Consider the following 18,773-nt stretch of genomic DNA (forward strand, 5'->3'; position numbering starts at 1 on the left):
GAGCGGGATGTACTGTAGTTCTTTCGTTATTAAAATTATTTGAAGCTTTACAATCTATGCCACCATACTTTTTCTTTCCACTTACTACACTCACCTCCCTAGAGGCGCATTCGTCCACAAAACGTATACATTGGACTCGTTTCCCTATGGTTGCAGTTTTCTCGTTATTTCTTCCGCCAATACAACAATTGATTCGCGAACGTAGCGGAGCATTGAGCGGGCCTTCGCCCACCTGTCAACATTGCAAAAACTAAGGACGTATGATTGCCTATCATTCAGCCCTTTTGGAAACAAAAAAAAAACAGACCTCAAAGAAGATCTAAAAATATCTTTAGAGGGATTACGATGGGTATAGGGCCTATATAGGAGATTCATTCTCTGAGCTTTATCCTCTCTAGATAAAATCTAATATACAAAGTTAAATGTCAACATATTCTTCACCGGTAATCACAACTCTAAAAAACCATCGTTCAAAGTGCAATTTGATCCGGAATTGTTAAAAAACGTCAACCAACGTTACCTCTTACCTCCGTCGCAACACGTTCCTTGGTAACCTGACCGACAAGAACAACCGTTGCTATGAGGTGTCCCCCCATTCTGACATTTGTCCCTGTTGCACGCGCGAGTTTGATCGAAAGTGTACGGACAACTTCCTCCACACGACGCGGGGGAAGTCTGTGCTCTTCTCCTTCTCTGTGATCCACTAGTCCCGCACTGGTGACTGCAGGAACTCCACGTGTTCCACGAACTAACTGTACAATCTCTAGCACTGCACGGAGGAGGAGCCCGTCTGCGTCTCCTCCGGCGCCAAGAATCAACATTTTGCGCGCACAAGAAGACCACCAGTGAAAAAATCGTGAACATAATTTTCCACATCGTCCTTCGAATATTAGTGTAGGGAGGAAACTGTGACGATTAAGCTTAAACTTGCAGCTTGGCCGAATAAATCGCGTTATCTCAGGCGCCCTGCTTTTCTCTCACTGTCCTCACTTGACGGCCTGCAATATTGCATCGACTGGTCTTACAAAATGGTCTTGTGAGAACAGCACTTCAGATTCGTTCGGAATGATCACAGCTCTTTTAACAACCGAGTGCTTGACTGTGGGTCGGAATTTGTTATCATTAATGTTTTCAACGCTCGTAAGCCTCAAGCTGGTCCGATAGAAATTTCCTCATCGGAGAAATATTGTTGTTAAAAATTCCTAACCAGTCTATTGTGACGTAAAATAGTTTACTTAATTATTGTCAGTCACGTTTTGCACAATCTGGCCCCCTGTAGTCATTTCGCAACCTCCAGCAGTATGTGCCTGACAGAAGCAATGAATTGGTTTTCAAATGTGCCGTTGCTGTGGGGCTTAATTTTAGCTTTTGATTATAGCTGGGGATCTATGTACCAGAGACATTTGTCACTCGTACCACACGCCAAATGTACTTACTCTTATGAAGTTGCAGTCCATACCACAAGGGGCTCTCATTCTACAGAAAGCAATGGATTTCAAGTTCATGGTCTGGTGAGTTTGTATGTTTACTACTGGTTTGTTTATTCACTAAAATTTTGCGTCCAGCATAGCTGAAATTCATTTTTTACTGATACAAGGCTCAAGTTTTTGCTTTTTCTTAATGCAACTGTTAGGGATCATTCAATCCGGCAGTTTACCAGAGTTTACGTTTGGCCTTTGGCTTTTTATTGAACTTCGGTTTGTTTCTCTCCTTCCTCCTCCCTCCCTCATGACATTTTTTCCACCTCTATCTGATCTTTTTCCCCATAAAAAGCCGTTTTCAAAAAAAAAGAAGACTTTAACACTCTCTCTTAAAACTATCTTTTAAAACCTGGTTTAAGGTTATCAGTGGGTTAAATATTAATTTTGCCTCTACGCGGAAAAAGGTATCAAGATTCAAGAACTGGGCGTTCATAGTGTCGAGTAAACCTTTTATCTTGCTTTAAGTTAATGTTGTAATGTAAAAATACCAGTGAAAGGCTGAACCATTCCAATATCAGTTAAATGGTTCAGCCTTTCACTGGTATTTTTACATTCCAACATTAAGTTAAAGCAAGATAAAGGGTTTACTCGACACTATGAACGCCCAGTTCTTGAATCTTAATACCTTTTTCCGCGTAGAGGCAAAAATAAATAATATTAAAATATTATTTTTGCTGTATCAGTAAACATCTTTGTAATGTTCTGCTGACACGCATGTGTAATCACCTGACCGGCTCTCTTTTCCGCTCGTGAGCCGTTGCACGACACGCGCCCAGGATAGAAGAACAGTGTTCGCTTCTTTTTAAACGTTGCAAAGTTGCAATGTTCAATTAAAATTTATGGCCCACTACTGTCAACAGTTTAGCAGAGTTATATGACAAGACCGAAGATACTAGGCTCATCCCCCGCGGGGGGGGGGGGGGGGGGGACTCCCTTATTTGGCCTAGTTTTCAAGGTCTTGAGTCTTAAACAGGGTATACAATTTCACTATTAAGCGTCTTTTTGGACTGGAAGCCAAAACAAACAAAACTAACAAACCAGTGCAAAAGTTAATTGCAAAATACGTATTCGACTGCTATGAGAAAAGAAGATCATTAGTTCTTTAGGTTAACATTGATTATAGTTCCACTAGTGTGCAATATGTGTTATGATTTTAAATTATTTGGATAAAGTCGATGTACATAGGACTGTATAAGACTCCAAATAAAGCATTGTCTTGTCTTGTCTTGTCTTGCGATGAGCGGTCTACATTTGCAATACCGATATTTTTTCCCCTAAAAATCTGTTTCCACGATTTTAGTGTGAAAAATTACTTAATTCTGCATGCAAAACAAAGCAAATTAGGGTCAGAAAGTAGTGTCTCCTGTCTTAAACAGAGTGGCGAAATGAGCAATTTTTGTCTTAAATAGTGTCGGGGTTTGAGGGCCTCGGCGGCACACCTCTACCCAGACTTCCCTTGAGTGTCCCCCCGGGGCTCATCCCACGCACATAAGACTCCTTTTGAGCCGCAAACCAACCACAACTCAAAACTCACATAGGACTCGTTAGGTGAATTTCGGAATTACCGATTAATCCTAGAATCGTGTTTTAAGATTCCCAAATGTTCCTAGTACTTAGCTGTACAAGCGGGAAGTACAGGGAAGTTCTAGAAATTCTTAGGAATTCCACATTTTCTGAGAATTCATATAGCAAAGGTTATCCCACTTTATCCACGACCTGACTGTATAAGGTGAGGGACGGCATTGCTAAACTGTCGTTTGAGCGTTAGGTTTTAATCAATATAGCTTTCAAAACGCGAGTAGAGTAGTGCGATTTTAATAGGGTCCTTAAAAGGTTACGATACAAGGAATCAATATAATTGTTGCGATGCAAATATTCAATCATAATATTTAGAAGGCTCATTGTAGCATCTGCCTCTTGATCCATTGCGATATACAGATTACTGTTGATCTGAGAGCTTTATAGGTTAATGTGTTTTGTATTTAACTCACGGAGGAATAAATACTCCGTTCAATATTCAATTTGGAGAGCACAAACGTATTGCATCTCGATCCCACTTCCGATCGATAACTTTCTCATCAATGCCGGATTTCTTTTGTTTCTGCCTTCATAAATCGTTTACAATTAATTTTCTGCTGATCTTTTTGTGATTCTAATCCTTGATAGTCTTTATCAAGTGGATTTGTTTTAAATATTTTTCAGTTTTATTATTTCTATTCACATGATTTTATTTAACTTGGCCGTAAACAGCACCTGTAGTAAAAATGACTGATAATTAAATGATACTTAGTAAACTTTAAAGGATGGCAACCGGGGGAGCTGCTTCAGCAATAGCCAACTACAGTGATCCTTAAACGCTCCACACACACACACACAGGTATTTTTCCTTACCTCCTTCACAACATGTCCCCTTGTAACCCGGTCGACAAGAGCACCCGCTGCTATGGGGTGTTCCCCCATTCTGACAATTGTCCCTGTTGCAAGCCCGATTGTCACTGAAAGTGTACGGGCAACTTCCACCGCAAGAAGCAGGAGAAACCTGTGGTCTTGTCCTTCTCTGCGTTCCACTAGTCCCGCACTGGTGGCTGCAGGCACTCCACGCGTTCCACGAACCAACAACACAATTTCTTGGACCACAAGGAGGAGGGCCCCCTCCACCCCTTCTTCTGCGCCAAGAATCAGTGCTCCTCACACAACACGAAAGTATCACCGTTATAGCTAACAACATCTTCTTCGTCCACATTTTACTGCGTTCGAATCTAAGGCAATGCAAGCTAAAGCAATAACAACCCTGGCCTAAAATAGCGTTAGCTCCTTTGCAGTTCGGTCACTTGATTGTGCTGACATTATCACTGCATATCAGTTTCTACGAAATTTTCTTTGGGGGCCAGGACTTCAGCTTGCATGTCTGAGAGCCACTGAGGGCAGGGTTGAGATGCCTCAGAACTAAGAAATATGTTGTTTAGAGTTAATTGAAGTAAGCTTTGAAGAGTGCACAGAAATTTTCTCAGCTGATAAATATTGATAAAATTCCTAGTGTGCCTTGTGTGCTATGTAAATACTATGTAAATTCAGTGTACCTTAGGTTATTGTTGAGCAGGGACCTGATTTCGCCGCCTCCAGGAGCACTTGGCAGTAGCCATGAATTGGCTCCCAAATGTGTTAGTAGTATGGGCGTTTATTTCAGCTTTAGATGATAGCTGGGGATCTGTAGTGTTAGGCCAGAAACTAAGACATTTGTCACTCGTTCTGCACGCCAAATGCACCTACTCTTACGAAGTCTCAGTACATACAGCAAGAGGCGCTCATTCTACAGCAAGCGATGGATTCCAAATTCATGCTCTGGTAAGTTTGTATGTTTACAGATATTTTTTTTTGTGTTCAGCTATTTCCGTGATGACATTGCTCGAGTTTTGATTGTAACTTTTTCAATTCTTATTTTCTCTGATTACCCGCAAAGCGTGCAAAAGGCGATAAGTTATACAAGTGTTGATTTTAGCAACACCAAATATTGCCTGCGCGTGGGTAGATTTCGTGGCAAGTTGCACGACCCTTAGTGTTTTATATTCATTTCAAAATCGCAGCGGGCAGCGTGTATAAATATTAGAGCTATGAGTTCTTAGTAATCACTGATGCATCAACTTGCTGTATTTTAGCGTTTGCGTTACGACTCTGTGAGTGAAAAAGTATCTTGGTAGGGTTTGAATTCTATTGCTGAAGTTTCCACTTAATTTCCTCCCCGTCCGAAAATTGTATATGACTTCATCAAAAAACGTTTTATTGGCAATTTATCCAAATTATCCTTTTAATGATTGTCTGTCGTTTGACTGTTTTGATTGAATGACTGATTAGCGCTTAAATTTTTTTTTCAGAATTGATATTTCTATGCCAAAGGTTAGACAATTCAAATGAAAATCACACATCAAGAGCTGAGACTATAGAATATTGCCTGCGCTAAAGAGACGTCGTGTCAGTTTAATTTGTACATCTCCTAATTTTAAGTGATAATTTGAAACAATACCTTAGATATGTAACCTGCAGCCGCATTTTTCTAAAGGCCACATCAACTGGGATTTAGTAACAACTTGGAAAATTTGATTGATACTTTGGATGATAAAAGGTATGACATCTTATAAGGCGCCTAAAAGGTCAGTTGTAAGGGTTTCAACAGTCACGAAACAAAAATTCTAGATAGCCTTTTTTCACGGTTCTATTAAAGTTGAAGCCAAGTGATTACATACAGCTACTCTTTCGTGCGTACAGTTTAAAGAAAACCTCCACCATAGCTTACCGTTCTGTCATACTTTAAAGGTTTTATCAAGTTAACTCTGTTTTCCATGCAAGCTTGCTTGCGTTTGGGAACAACGTTATTGAAGCAATTTATCATGATTATTTGTCTTAGAAATGCATTTGAAAGAAACTTGAACTAAGGAACGCTTACTAATAGGTTAATTTGGCGGGAACCTTCGTGCGCACAGAACAGTAATCTCTCTCCCACCATCTTACTTTTTTCCTTTTGCTATTGACTGAAACACTATAAAAATGTGGAAGTGATATGCGCAATTATCACCATGCCCACAGCACGCTCGAACTCTACCAGCTACAGCCGCTGCTTTGAAAAGAGCAGTCATTTCTTACATGTAGTAGGTTGACATACAAAGCCGAAAAACTTGTGGGAGTGACATGCACTCACCTTGGTCACAGCACGTTCCTCCATATCCCGGTCTACAGCTACAGCCGCGACTATGAGGAGTACCGCCATTTTGACAGGTATCTCGGTTGCAAGCTCGCGTTTGCCGTAGAGAATAAGGGCATCTTCCACCACAAGAAGCGGCCCGCGTCAGCCGCCTAATTTGTGTTTGTGTACCGCTAGTACCGCATTGATGTGAGCAGGAACTCCAGCTTGTCCAGCTACTGACGAGGCAGTTAACAGCGCTGCAGGGCGGGGGAGCGGCCCTCCGTCGCCGTCGTCTTCTTCTCCAGGTATCTACCTCCGTTAACAGAAGCAGGAGGCAGATTATCATCGAAGTTCTTTTCATATTTAATTTTCATATAGATTACATGCAATGACTACTTTGCCTTATATTGCTAGTTTTCCTGAGGTTCTCATTTACACTCATAGAGAACTATTAATGCAAAATGGAAGAATTTATTCCACTTTGCGTATTGACTGACGAGTGACCTGTCTGACAACCACGATATCAGTGAGGGCACTTGATTTGTTGAAGTCTTTACACCACAATATCAACGTGCAGATTCTTTCCTTCATCCAAAGTGCTTGATGAAAGTGTCAGTCATATTACCAAATACTCAAATAATTCTGAAGCTATTGATTTGATTGTATCATAGATTTTGTTGCATGTCTTGAAATTCCCGGTTTTGAGAGGATAGAGCAAGATACTACAACGAACAAACACAATTGAACGCTAAAATACGGGTTAAAGAATTTAATACACAATAACTCTAAGGTGGCATACCTTTTTTAATGCTTTTAAAGTAATTGTTTATTGTTATTTTTTCACTGCGTCACTATTCATTTTGCCATACTTCGGCTTAATATACACTGTAATTTTCAGGGAGTTATAATAACTCCTCTAGTGGGGCTAATTTAACTCCTTACAGTGGAGTTATTTTTCGTGGAGTTATTTTAACTCCAAAAAGGAGTTTAAAGAACTCTTTTTCAGGAGTAAAAGTGACCCCAGATATTGAGGAGTTAAAATAACCCCAAAAAAGGAGTTATCCTGTACCTAAAATTTTTACTCCACTTTCAGAGTTAAATTAACTCCAAAAAGAGTAAAAACGACCCATGTAAGGAGTACAAGTAACCCCATTTCGGAGTAATTTTAACTCCAGACTGGGAGTAAAAAGAACTCTTTTTCAGGAGTAAAAATGACCCCAAATTCGGAGTTAAATTAGGAGTTAAAATAACCCCAAAAAAGGGGTTATCCTGTACCTAAAATTTTTACTCCATTTTTGGAGTTATAATAACTCCCTAAAAATTACGGTGTATGCAGACAGAAAAAATCAAGCCCTTAGTTTAGTAATATATAAAGACAAAAAAAAATCAAGCCCTTAATTTAGTAACGTAAACAGTGCTTATGTCAAGTAGTTTTTTTAAACCTCTTTTCAGAGAGGGCCGGTTCATGGTGATTCAAAAAGTGGGAAGTCCATCAATATTTTAGACATTCAAACACCCATAAAAATCTTGGTCTTTTGCATCTGTCACCTCAAAATTTTCCTTTTGACTAATTTCCACGTGATTTTACCTTCCTTGAATAGAATGTCAAGTGACTGCACGCTGCAAGGGCCTATTGGCTGCTTGAGCTTTCTTGCAGGTAGTTAAACTCCAAAAGAATAGTAGTAGGTGTTTTGCAAAGAAGTATTCTTTAACACGAACGGATCCCTTCATCAGTGATGACGTTTGCTGTTATTCGCAGACTCGTTTTAAGAGGATGCAAAATTGTTCCATAAATTGAGGGAAGCTGGTTGCCCTGATCACGGTTCATTTCCAGGCTCCGAGTAAGAATGTTTATCGCCTCGCGAATCTTGCGTGAAAGCAGGTGGTTTTCTTAGCCAATAATTTCTTCACTAGCCCAGTCGGTGGAGTCGCCCTCGTCCTTAGACGTTTGATTAGTCATAAAACTATTCGTCGACTGCGTAATATTATATATTAACCATTTTGATGCAATGCCGCCTTCACTTTACGCGTTTTGATATACTATTATCGTGTTGTTTAATTTAAAGATCTTCAAATGCCAAATAGTTAATTTTTCTGCATTGAACTAGAAGACAGCTAACCTTCTCCGTCTTAGAAATTCTTTTTGAATCTCTTTACGAAAAAGGAAAATGTAATGAAGGAGTTAAAAAAAGAGTGTTGGTTGGCGAAAGTCATCTGTTCACACCGAATCTCTCACCCTAAGCTCAGATTATAAAATTAGAAAACCTTTGAACAGGGTGGACGGAGGATTTTGTGATAGAGGGGGCCTCAAGATATACGGTATACAGTGGCAATGTGGAAAGCACCCATCAGGACTGCGAACGGCGCACTTTTCTTGGGAGTTTCGGGCGCGCGCTCCTCCAGGAAAATTTTTGAGATTGAAATTTTCTGAGATGCAATCTAGTGCATTCTGGACGCTTAAATTTAGCAAATGCCTGGGTTCCATATTGAACATGTAATCTGAAAATATATGGGTTCCATATTGAACATGTAATCTGAAAATATATTAAGTAACAAAGCTCGAAGTACCATCCGACACACGTTTAGAAAAGGGAAAAAATTCCCGGACAAAGGGGAAGACCGGGACCTCCTGGCCCACCCCTAAATCCCCCCTGGTTATTTTTATTTCCCCCTGAATATTTCACAACTAATCAAGAGAAACGCTTTTGTCAAGCTTTTCACTTTTTAAAGTAAGGGAGAAGGAATGAGTGACTGTGAGAATAAAACTAAATGAAATTTTTTTGTTCAAAATAGCGAGACAGCACAAGAGATTCAATGTCTTGACGTCTTATTTATTGGGCACACATCTACACGTCAACAGCCTCAATTTTTAGTTTAATACACACACCACAACAATTGCAATGAAAACAAAGGAGAGTATTAACAAAAAAAGTAAATGGGAGTGGTGGTGGTGGTGGCGGGAAGGGGGGGAGGGATGTGGCAGGAGATAGGAACAGAACTTTCGTCCTAATTGCACCTCATAGTAAGACAAGCTAAGATCATAACATTACAGATTGCAACATTGGTGGATTACAGGTCTCAAGTTTTGAAAGATAACATTGAAAAAGGCTAGTTATAAACATTGTTGAATAATTGTTGGCTAATTTGAACTCGCATAGCAAAGAGTTCCCCAGCTCGGCAGTCCTAATGAAATATGACTTTCTGCAATCATCCTGATTGTGTTCGTGCGCAGGAATTTTCTAATGCCAGTGGATGTAAGGCTGTTTCTAAATTTGAAAAAAAGTAATTTATCTGAAATTTCTCTAAGATATTCTAAAGGAAGTAGAATCAATCTGATAAGCCTTAATCTCCGACTCTCATGATCTGACTTCATCAACCCCCCCCCCCTCACTTAAAACTGCTGTCTCACAGAGAAAGATATAGTATGCTTGAGTGAAATGCACTCACCTTGCCCGCAACAGGCCCCCTCCATATCCCGTTCTACAACTACAGCCGCTGCTATGAGGAGTGCCACCGTTTTGACAGGAATCTCGGTTGCACGCTTCCGTTTGCCGTAACTCGTAAGGACATGTTCCACCACAGGACGCGACGCGCGTTTGCTGCCGTGTCCTCTCCCGTGTACCGCTAGTACCGCACTGATGCGAGCAAGAACTCCAACTTGTCCAGCTATCGACGAGGCAATTTACAGCGCTGCAAGGCGGAGAAGACCTCCGTCGTCTTCTTCTTCGCCAAAAAAAGTAATTTGCCTCCATAATCAAAAGCAGTGCGCAAATTATAATGAAAGATCTTTTCATGTTTGTTTTGCTATGCTGACACAGGCTACTTTAAAAATGATTAGTTCTGGTTTTAGATGATCGCTCTTTTTAAATTACAGTACACTAAAATTAATGCAAAATTGAAAACTTCCGCTTTCGGTGTTTGTCCACGCGTGAACAAGTTCGTCTTCTCCATGCGCTTCTTCTGGTACTTCTGAGGAATCTTTATATGAAAATCAATACCTTACAATTTTTGCACTATTTTGTTGGTAAATAGATTCTAATCACTTTCATTAGTTTAATCTTTAGCCTTCGCTTTAAAATTTTCTCGCTTGAATTGATTACTTACGATGCCTACATTCTTTTGTATCTAACAGTAACATTTTAAAAAGGCTTGGGCTTTTTGCTGTTTTCATTTAGCCGGGTTTTTCAGCCGCTAATTATATTTTAGCCTTGGTAACACTCGTACGGATTTTCCTTATTCCAAATTCTGTTATTTTAGAGCATTTTAGGCATGCGAGAAGAGGAAGTTATCCTGTTTCAGCTTCGGGGAATTTGTTGTATTATTAATTGAAAGTAACAGACACAGCGGTAATGTTATTTAATGAAATTCGCTGAAATTATGGACATGCTCCAGTTGTTCTACAGGCGAATAATGCTATAAATAAATCTCTAAAAATCTCTTAAAAGGAATCCAATTGAAAAGGAAACCAATCACGTTACCATACATATTCCGCTGGAAAGTGATTTATCTCTTGAATAGCGCTAAAAAACGTTTGAACAACTAAAGCCAGAACGCCTAGTTTAATTATAACTTACAGAGTTCCTGTTTTCGCTGAAGCTATTTGCGTCACAACGGGGTTGCTCTTAGACAATTGTAATTATTTAATCTGAGGTTTTTTCATTGATTTTTGTACATCGATGCGTGAAAATAATGGTGTTTATGTTAAATTTGGTTGCCTTTTTAAACAAACGACTCGTTTTGTGGAAGCTTAAACAGAAGGCGAGAATAAAACCGCGTTCCGTGGATGCTGGGCGAAGAAAAAAAGCCGTTGCAACTGAATTAGCTGCATTGTTCAATAAATGGCAGTTGTGATTAGAAAATAGTAAAAGCCGAAGCTAGCCGCGGAAGCTTATTTTGGCCCTTGCAATGTACGTTGAGTGCCTTCTTGCTTGTGTCCTTACTCTACTTGCAAACAGTTTGCAAGGAAAGACAATCAATGCGCAATTTCTGCGACTGAGCCATTTAACAACATACATACTGCGAGAGGAGCCAAGTCTATAGCGAGTGAGGGATACCGCGTTCATGCTTTGGTAAGCTACAATTCATTTAATTAGAATTATTCCAATGAAGTAACTGATAGTGCATGATTGATTATCCTCGAGAGTACTTTTAAAAAAGTCTGAGACTGGAACAGTACATGATAGTAATGAAGAAGGTACCAATAGCGTTACTGGGATGTAAGGGTTTATAGATATATAAACCCTACAAACTTTGTCAATTGAACTGAGGCCATTGCAAAGGGTCAACTGTTAGATATTCATTGCTTTTATTTGCTCGTTGCATTTAACTCATCAGTTCAATTTTTCGTAACGGGTTTTTAATTGTTTTTGTACCGTATGAACAATTACTGATGCACAATGAAAAACATGATAGCAAAGCACAGTGCGATGTAGTATTCAGTAGGAGTTGTTCGAACTGAAAAAAAAATTCGCTTTAATGTACTTTCAAATAATTTCGGCCAAACTATCAAAATAAAATCATAACCGAGCTAACTTGAATTCAGGCAACTCATCTATACATCTATTGCAAATATAACTTTTCATACGTAACGACAAGTTCCTGCGTTAGGAAAAACCCAAAGCGAACGATGATAAACTTTATTGGATGATGAGATTCATTGTTGTAATAGAAACGCAAAGCCTTCGAAAAAGGTCGGGAACGAAGCAGTAAGTACAGCACAGATTCGGGGATTGTTTGTTGTAACGGGTTCTATTGAGAGCCTTTTCCTTCAGTGATTTTCTGATCTGGTATCATATTAAACAGATGATAGTATTAATAAAAATTTGAGAATTCCTTCACACATAAGAATCCGGGAATTCGGATAACTTTTTAATTATCTTTTTCTTTTTGGCGTTGACTTATTCCGAATTTCCGCATACCAGACCTGATTAATCCCGCTAAGCAGTTCCCGTAGCAGCAAAAAAATAACAAGAAGTCAAAAGTGAGCACAAGATACTTTCTATAAGAAAACCCAAAGGAAAATCCAAACTGCTAGTTCACTGATCAGAAAATTAAAAGACAACCCGTTTTTCTATCAAAACCCACCTTCTATCAATCCCATGTAGACCTTAAAGAACGAAAACAGTTTGTTATAAGATCAGTGTTTACACGAATAAGACTCCATTTATCAAATGGATGTGACTTGTCTTTGGCATGAGTTTTTTACACCATGTAAAATACTAACAACTCTAATAAACCGTTGATATTAATTGCTTTTATGGAAATGTATGTCCTTGATTATCGATTAGTTTTCGTTTTGCATTTGATATAATTACACTTTACATTATCCTCTTAGGTGTCATCTGGAATGCGTTACTCTTTTCGATAATTTCTGTGTAACAATTTGATATTCGTTTGTTTAGTCAATAGCTCTAAACTGTTTATAGCCCGTTTTTTAGGCTTGTCAGGCAGGAAATGTACTTTGCGGCTATAAGAAGTCGAGTTGTAGGCTTACTGTTCTTAGATATGTTGAGATTCTACTTGTGAGCGGACCTTAATATTGTGAGAACATAGTGAGACGGAAAAGAGAGAGTGACAGCCTGCAAAGTTAAAAGAAAAAAACTCCATTCTGTAGATTTACAAGAAAGAAATAGAAACTCGTCAAAGTGCTATAGGTGCTGTCTGCTTTCAGACACAACAGATTTGTTGTTCAGTTGCCCTTTTGAGGTTTTATCATGATTATTGTTTCCAACTGCCATCCTTTTACAAGCGAAAACACCTATATAACTCACCTTGCCCGCAACACGTCCCACCGTATCCTGCTCTACAACTACAGCCATAACTCTGAGGGGTGCCACCATATTGACAGCGGTCTCTGTTGCAAGCTCGCGTTTCGCGTAAATGATAAGGACAGGTCCCGCCACAGGACGCTGCGCGCGTTTGCTGCCGTGAACGTGCCTGTGTACCGCTTGTACCGCACTGATGTGAGCAAAAACTCCAACCTGTCCAGCTGCTGACGACACAGTTTACAGCGCTGCAGGGCGGGGGAGCGGCCCTCCGTCGCCGTCGTCTTCTTCTCCAGGTATCTACCTCCGTTAACAGAAGGAGGAGGCAGATTATCATCATAGCTCGTTTCATCTTCGCGGTTTGTTGCAAGTATTTTCTGGCTTAGTTAGGTTAAGACATTTTCCTGGCACTTGATTCGTGACATGATTTACGAGCACAGAAAGCCGCATTGTACTTTTTAATAAGGCCCTTTAAATACACAATGGCATATACGTAATGTTACAGACAAACGAGAGCGGTTTGACTGGGATTTATTTACGCCCTGTTGCGTAGAAGTAATTCCCGGGGGGGTACTCACTATAATGGCCTATACGGGAGGCTTCCGAAAAAAGGTAGGGTAGGCGAAATATAACCAGTTGAGATATATGAAAGGGTAAAGTACATTTACAGTAGTTAAAAGGGGTAGAAAGTTCTAAACTATATGTAGGTGAAAGGGGTACCATTTGTCAATACAAGGCCATACGAAAGGGGTACCTTTTCAGTCAAAAATAGTATATAAAAGGGTAAGGGTTTAGAGCGGAGTCTGCCCGTGTAAAACTTTGCTGAGTACAGCCCCACCGCCCCTCCCCCTCCCCCCTCCCCCCCATTTCCCCCGAGGCAATGCCGCTTTTGCTGTTTCCAGCTCTAAAACTTCTGAAGAACAAGTTCCTTCCTGCCTTATAAAGGACAGCCAACAATATGTTGATTTGAAGAATGTTTACAAGCCTTTCTTCACTGTTACTTTAAAAACGGATTTGAGAAAAACAAGGTACTGACGTATTTAATGCATCACTTTAATTATCTAAACCACAAATCAGTAATACCGCAATTTCGTGGAAGCTTAAACGGAAACCAAACAAACGATATTGGTTGTTGGGCACTCTTTTTTTTCTAAAATTCTTTGCATAATTCTTTTATCATTTTTTACGTAGCAAGCAAAGCATCGAGGCAGTTTTTTTGGGCCCCAGCAATGTACTTCAGTTGCCTGTTTGCTTTTGTTTTTACTCTACTTGCGATCAGTTTGCAAGGAAAGACAATCAACGCGAAATTTCTTCGACTGAGCCATTTAACAACATGTACGTATGATTACGAACTGTCAGTCCATACTGCGCGAGGAGCTAGATCTACTGTAAGTGAGGGGTATCGCGTCCACGCTTTGGTAAGATAAAATTTTATTTACCCCTATAATAAAACCTGACTAATAGTGGAATTACGTCTGGCCCTTTAGTATTAATAATGACCCAATTTTGCGTTTAGATTCCGTACTCCTAATGCGGAGTCCATACATTCATTTTTCGCATCAAACAATCACGTTGGACGTATATACAATTTTGTTGAAAGGAAATGCATCCTTAAAGGTTCGTGTATGACAAAAAAAAAAGAATTAAAATTAAATACAACAATTAGACAACCTTTAAATATACATAGATATAAGATAAGCAAATAAAATTCAAAGCCTTCAGAGTTTCTAATTTTTTTATTTGGATCGATGTTGAATCAAAATAAAGTTGTTTAGTAAAATTGTCCTTCTGGACTTCTGCGTAAAATTCTCTAACACGATGCCCTACTGTGCAGCACCCCCGAACTCACTGTGATGTAACTCAACTCAGTATAACTTCGGAAGCGTAACTCGCCGTCTTGAAGGACCCGTAACTTCTGAGAACAGATATCACTTATCCATAAATGTGCCGAGAATGTTATCCCTAAAAGTACCTCTCACTCTTTTAAATTAGCGAAAAATGAAAATGAATCACAGCGTAAATTTTTGAATAGATAATGGTCAATAAAAAAAATTAACTGATAACATTTTTCTGTTGAATTACTAATGATAGGTAATTTGCCTTCCATTTCCATGCATGCATGAGGAAGTTGCAAATGAGAATCAGAAATAGACAGTAGCGAAGTTTTTTTGGTCAGTTATATAGTGACCAGTAAACGGCTCGACTAGATTGAAAATGAGTTTAGCAAACTGATTTCTAGGGGCTAATAGCTTACAGCAAAGGAATCGCTTTTTAAAATGTTTGATTGTCTGCTTCAAAGACAGACTTGTTTCTCGCATGGCAAGTAATACGATTCACTTTCAAAATTCGAAAATACTAAAAAACGAGTGTCTAATTCTCCGCCACATAATATCATTGCTCAGTGACTCAGTGGTAATCGATTTGAAGTTCGCATATAAATAAGTCTTCAAAGATCAAAATTTAGCTTATAATGATGAATATTCAGATGTTAAATATATCCTATTTTATCTTGTAAAATACCTCAAACGGTACCTGATCATTTGCATCTCATGTCGTTTACCAGGTACATATTATTGGCTTGAAATGATGATAAAGTGCCCCACGACGAAAATCTTTGCTTTTTATTCTTGTTTTTTTCAACCTAACTATTTTCAAAAGATTCAAAATTATACAAATCGCGCTAGGTTAGATCGACAATTACGCACCCCGGCGTCCTAAACATTTTTGACTTATCACTCCTCCGTCACTCCGCCATTACTTAGTTGGCAAAACGAAAGCCCACAGGGTTTTGTCAAAGAAGTCTTACCTTTCATCGCGTGATTCTTTGTTTGTGACATCAGAGCAGACTCGACGCATTTCGCCGCCAGGTCAATAAAAAGGAGAAATACGTTTCGTTCATGATTTTGCCTATAGTTAGCTTACGGTTTTGCATAAAAAGGTTATATCAATCGCATCCATCATTTGTTTGTTCGTTTACCATGTTTAATTTCAATGGGAAACATTGCTCTTTCCTTTACCTCACTTAAAATGCAATTAGAAGTGGAATAAATTCGGCGTATCTACTTGTTTTCTTCATTTAAAGGTATTTTCGGCGGATTATAACCGGAGGAAAACAATCCCGGTTATCTACTGTTTGCTTATTAATAAGTTCAATAATACACTCATTCAGCTATTTCAAGGCGTCGGATTATATCAGTGAACATTGGCTTTTAGTTTGCATTTCAACGTGACAAGTAATCAAAATATTTTTCAGCCATTACAGCTGTATTAATATTTTTTCAACCTAAATAACGGAAAGGTGTCCGCTTCTTGACGGTATCATTAAAATATAAAGCATTCTTTGCAAATGTATGGTCAATATCTACCAGCAATAACACGTTCTAAGCATACTCAGATTTCCTGGATAATCAACTGTGGTTCTCATATTTGGTTTGTTTTAGCGTTGTAGTTGCGTCTCTACAGCAATAAATATGTAGCAGTGCTAAATTAAAGGATTTTATAAGACCCGTTCAGTCTGAAACCGCTAATATGCGAATTAATAAACGGGATTTATCTGCTTTGGCCTGCAAGGCAGTTAGAAACAAATCTCAATTGTATCGGAAAAAATTAAGGGTTGCCTTAACTCACCGTGCTCACAACATGTTCCGCGGTATCCCGATCTACAGCTACAGCCATTGCTGTTTGGAGTACCACCGTTTTGACAGCCATCTCTGTTACACGCTTGCGTTTCACGTAAATGATAAGGACAGGTCCCGCCACAGGACGCGGCGTGCGTTTGCTGCCGTGTCCGTGCCTGTGTACCGCTTGTACCACACTGATGTGAGCAGGAACTCCAGCTTGTCCATACACCGACCTGGCAGTTAACACTGCTACAGGACCGTCTTCTTCTTCTTCGTCTCCTGCCCCACCAGGAATGTGATAGGGTCAACAAGAGCAGTAGACAGATTAACATAAAGATCTTTTTCATATTTAATTTGATGGTTGCTTGGTTCTTTACTGTCAGGCTGTTTGTTTGTGGCTCGTCTTCCGTTTCAAAATGGCAAATTCTAAATCAACTACTTAGCTATTCTTTCTACACCGCCTGCACCTATCTATAACCACTATTCTAACTTCCGCTTTGCCAAAAAGTGCGCTGAAACGAGATTGAAAGAAGCAATCACTAATACAGTGTAAGGTGTTCAATGGCATATATTGTGTCTAAATAAATATATCTACTTTATTTATAGAGGCCTATATACGTCAGACATTTTTTTTTAAAACTGAACAACTTGCGGCTCTTGTGTATACTATTCAACTGGCTGATTGACTTCCGTTCACCTTAGTCCATCAAGTGTAACAAGACAAAAATGACCCCTTTTACTCTCAAACTTTATGAAAAACAACATGCATTTCTAAAAAAGGAAGTACGATTTGAAAAAAACAAGTATTTGAATACTTGAATTTGGGAACCGTTTGTTCGATTTTACAGTCCGACCTCTCACACTGCATCGTAGCCAAGCCGGAATTCGCCGTTAGGAGACAGCTTACCCGGAATTTGCGCTCTCTTGCTTTTATCGATCGCTTCGATGAATAGCAAAAACTTGTGTATTTTCATAACGCTTCTAATTGCGAGCAATTTGCAAGGGAAAGCTTTCAGTCACAGTAAACACTTTCTAAGATTGAATCATGTAACAACTTGTACATATGATTACGAAGTGTCAGTCAATACTGCGAGAGGAGCTAAGTCTACTGCAAGTGAGGGATACCGCATTCACGCCTTGGTAAGCTACAATACCTTTAAAACGTCTATAGCGAATGAGTTGTGATTATTTTTTCCCAGCCAGTGTATGTCTTTTTGCTGTTTGCTCTGAGATATTTTTGAAAAAAGGTGTTTGGGGATCTTAGGTATGCACACCTCACAGCATTCTTTCTGGAGTTGCTGGTTTAATTTGTAAGAGAAGGCTTCAAGTCGAAATCCCTTTTACTTGTGGTTTCCAAACTGGCAGCTGACTTGCTGATAAGCCATAGGATATAATTATCAGTGATTGACTTAAATAATATTACCAGCATTCAGTGATTGACTTGAATAAACCACATTTATGTTTCATTCTGTTTCAGTTTGTATAGAGTCAAATCTTTGCTAACTCCATTGTTTACATTTAACTTTATGTAGCATAAAATTTCATGAAAAGAAAAGTATCTTGGTACGACAGAATTAACTTAAAAAGTTTAAGGCGTGTGTAGTAAGTAACTTAAGTAATAAAATATTTAGCTATCGTCTGAAAAGTAGAAATAGACAGTAAATAATAAATTATCTGGAGGGAGGCACACTGTTTAACTCAGGCTAAGAAACTGGTCTAAGTAAAGATAAGAAATTTTCAAGGATTATTTGCAAGAAATTGTGAAAGGTGTCTTGACCGTTGTGAGAATGTGCACAGCATGTTGAGCCGAATGAATAAAATAATAACTCAATAAAAAGCACGTAAAAAAAATAAGTGCCACTATAAATAAAAGACTCAAATTCAACAACTAGAGATTACATTTCGGTATTCAAAGTCGCAAAATCGGGTAGACCGCGATTACAAGACTTGTCTGGCAGAAATGGAGCATGCCATTTAATGTATAAAATAATAGGGAAGTAAAATATGTGTAACAAACTAAGTAAGACTATTTTGCAAAACTTTGTCAACATGCGGGAATGCTGAAGGCAGGAAATCTTGCCATCACACTAAAAGGTGATAAACACTCAAGAGCATCTACTCAAAGCAAAGTTGTCTATAAACCACATTTGACCGCTAAGGCTGACAATCTAAATTGGTAATCAATTGAAAGTTTTTAGATCATTTTAGCAGTGCTGGAATAGTCAAGTCA

At 39.0% G+C, this 18,773-nt stretch overlaps 2 protein-coding genes across 3 annotated transcripts in view; one reads left to right on the forward strand and one right to left on the reverse strand.

Moving 5' to 3' along the window:
- LOC140938638 (uncharacterized) overlaps window positions 1-13,392 on the reverse strand; it is a 33,557-nt gene extending 20,165 nt beyond the window's left edge. The window contains exon 1 of the mRNA XM_073388135.1: window positions 12,930-13,392. Within this exon, the coding sequence (XP_073244236.1) occupies window positions 12,930-13,275 (346 nt within the window). The 5' untranslated portion in view covers window positions 13,276-13,392. The remainder of the gene's footprint in view (window positions 1-12,929) is intronic.
- LOC140938624 (uncharacterized) overlaps window positions 1,280-18,773 on the forward strand; it is a 61,210-nt gene continuing 43,716 nt past the window's right edge. Inside the window, exon 1 of one of the 2 annotated variants that reach the window (XM_073388123.1) lies at window positions 1,280-1,511. In XM_073388123.1, coding sequence (XP_073244224.1) covers window positions 1,302-1,511 — 210 coding nt within the window. In that variant the 5' untranslated portion in view covers window positions 1,280-1,301. Of the gene's footprint in view, window positions 1,512-4,538; window positions 4,827-18,773 lie in introns of those variants that run through there. The other variant, XM_073388124.1, reaches the window with a different exon arrangement.

The sequence above is a fragment of the Porites lutea genome, chromosome 5 (assembly GCF_958299795.1).
Source record: "Porites lutea chromosome 5, jaPorLute2.1, whole genome shotgun sequence".
NCBI classification, from domain to species: Eukaryota; Metazoa; Cnidaria; class Anthozoa; order Scleractinia; family Poritidae; genus Porites; species Porites lutea.